The 2,692-nt window shown below is 32.3% G+C and overlaps 1 protein-coding gene across 2 annotated transcripts in view; it reads left to right on the forward strand.

The window, feature by feature from the left end:
- Positions 1 to 2,686, forward strand: part of LOC106881446 (riboflavin kinase) — a 13,471-nt gene extending 10,785 nt beyond the window's left edge. For both annotated transcript variants that reach the window (XM_014931830.2, XM_014931831.2), the window contains one exon: positions 947 to 2,686. In XM_014931830.2, the coding sequence (XP_014787316.1) occupies positions 947 to 1,062 (116 nt within the window). In that variant the 3' untranslated portion in view covers positions 1,063 to 2,686. The remainder of the gene's footprint in view (positions 1 to 946) is intronic.
- Positions 2,687 to 2,692: the final 6 nt, after the last annotated feature.

Consider the following 2,692-nt stretch of genomic DNA (forward strand, 5'->3'; position numbering starts at 1 on the left):
AAGGCCAGTCAGGCGGTACTGGCAACGGCCACGCTCAGAATGGTGTATTTTATGTGCCACCCACACAAGAGCCAGTCCAGGGGCACTGGCAACGATCTCGCTCGAAAATCCTACGAAGGCCAGTCAGGCGGTACTGGCAACGGCCACGCTGTCTCTTCATTTAAAAATATGCCTAACTTAATTTTCACCCTTGAAAGAAATAACTCATAACACCACTCGTGCGAAGACACATGACTTAATGTTTGCATAGTCAAAAGCTAATAGTTTCAACTCCTTAACTGATTCGTGCATTGTGTCCTTGCACGAAATATGTAATTTCACATTACTCAAGACTGCTTAGTTGTAAATGAGTTTCAGCAATACCTGGGAAGTTAACCATGTGGAGGTACAGTGTCCTGTTTGGTGGCGAGTCTTGTAATCTTTGTCAGTTATATGCCATGGTAACCAGGTTAAACTTTGGTTGTATGTGCCCTAGGGCTCATGACAGATCTAACCTAGTTCCACTTGTCTTTATAGCATATTGGCAAATGGTTGCTGATGAGTACAAGCATGGCTGTGTTGTTGACGTGTTTGTTTCACAGCTATATGGTTTCTGGTGCAATTCTAATGTACATTGGATAAATGTTTTTTGCTATAGTTTTAAACCAACCATACCCTTTTGAGTGAAATTAAATGAAGAGAAAATATGTGGAAACCCTTCAGATGGACTGTTGATGCTTTTCTATGGTATTTTTACTATGTTACTGTTTAATAGTACTACTTGGCCTTTGGGTTCCTTAATCATTCAGGCTAAGTGCTCAATCTGAAGATAATTTTGTCCCTTCCTCTCTGAAAGGGCCTGAAAAATGCCATAGGCGTTCCTTTTTCTTTCCTGAATATGCTATAATTTTTTTTGTTTTTAAATGTGTGTGTCTTTCCAATAAAATTTGTTTTATGTTACATTCAGATGAACTAATTAAAGCTATAGAAAATGATATTGAAAAAGCATCAACTCTTTTGGAAATGCCGAACTTTTTATCTTATAAAGATGACAACTTCTTTGGAGCTGACGAGCAAAGTTGATTATCAGTGAGCAACAAGAATGGAACATTCTTTATACATCTACTTCATTGTGATGATTGTTAAATATTAATATACAATAAGCATTATATTTTAAATTATATTGTTGATTCTGTTGAAAATACCATGTTAATTCCATAACATTCCCTTCTGCAAATTTTTATTAAATCTAAATGAAAAGGAAAAAAAAAAACACAGTTACATACATGTGTATACAAGTCATCTATTGATGGTGTCATATTAACTGACACACAGATGTAAATAATTTATTTGTTGACTGTAAAATTTACAGAAATATACGAACATAGATAATTCATTTATTGACAGTGCAACACAGACATATAATTTTCATTTTTTGATGAAAGTCTATAGACATATCTACTATTTGTGTAAAATTTACAGGCACAGACATAAATATTTCATCTGTTGATGGTATAATATTTACTGATGCAGATAAGTCATCTGTTAATGGTCTTTAGAATATGACTGCTGAACAGATTTTTCAATGAGCTTCAAGGAAGGTTTTGTCACAAGTCTTTGATATATTGTCTGATGTGTTCTGTTGTGCATCCTTTGTGGTTTATGCCATCAAATGGGTCCAATGTCATTGAATGATTTCTCTTATGAACAAATGACCAAATCTTCTTTGGAAGCAAATGCAGAGTTTAATAAATTAAGTAATGTAAAAAGAATGGAATTCATATTTTTCTCGTTTCTAAGTATGAGGTCACTAACAATGCAAGTGAAATTAAGCAGAATGATTGAATCCAGATGATTTTACAATCTGATTTCACTTCCTGATTTGGAGCCATAGAATTTTCATTAATTCATTTCTACCTTTTTTTTGTGTAAGATATATCATGAACACCTCACAATCTCAATAGTCACTCTGCTCCAAATCTTTTTTGCTTTATGCAAATGTAAGCAGGTGATATTGTGTAATGTTAAATGAAATAAAATAGGTGTTTAAATATTTCTATATTTCTTAGCTGTTTGATTAACCAGCTTAAATTACATTATCATCAGAAGTCACTGACCAAAACCAATTACTGGTTAATCTTATTATAAGACAGTGTTTGGTTAAGTAATCTATCATAAAATGCTAGTCAACATTATTAGCTCATTAAGGAATCATAACACACTGAAACCAACACTATTAGCAGCTAATTAATCTATCATTATAAGATACTGACTGACATTATTTCATAGAAGCATTTTCCAAAACATTAATTTCACCTCTTTAAAAAAAAAAAAAGCAAAATGCAATTTTTAAACAGTGTATGAGTATCATTAGTAATCATGTATATAATATCCATGTGTTTGGGCCAGGATTGAATTCGTTTTTTTTTTTTTTGTTTTTTTTTTTTTTTACAGAAAGGGCTTTACATTTTTGTGGTATAAGTTGATCAGGTTATTGGGACCCTAAAAAAGAAAAAAAAAACAAAACAAATAATGCAGTTAACAGTCCTGAAAACTTATCTTTCACTGCTTGTAACTAATCTAAAATAATCCAGGTATAAATTCAATAACTTTATTTTTGCTCAACATCAGCCTCATTGCAATATCAAATAAATGATAGTGATAATAGAGTCAAAATTCAGTCAGTTACATTGGCTGACATACATGAAATATT

The sequence above is a fragment of the Octopus bimaculoides genome, chromosome 18 (assembly GCF_001194135.2).
Source record: "Octopus bimaculoides isolate UCB-OBI-ISO-001 chromosome 18, ASM119413v2, whole genome shotgun sequence".
NCBI lineage: Eukaryota > Metazoa > Mollusca > Cephalopoda > Octopoda > Octopodidae > Octopus > Octopus bimaculoides.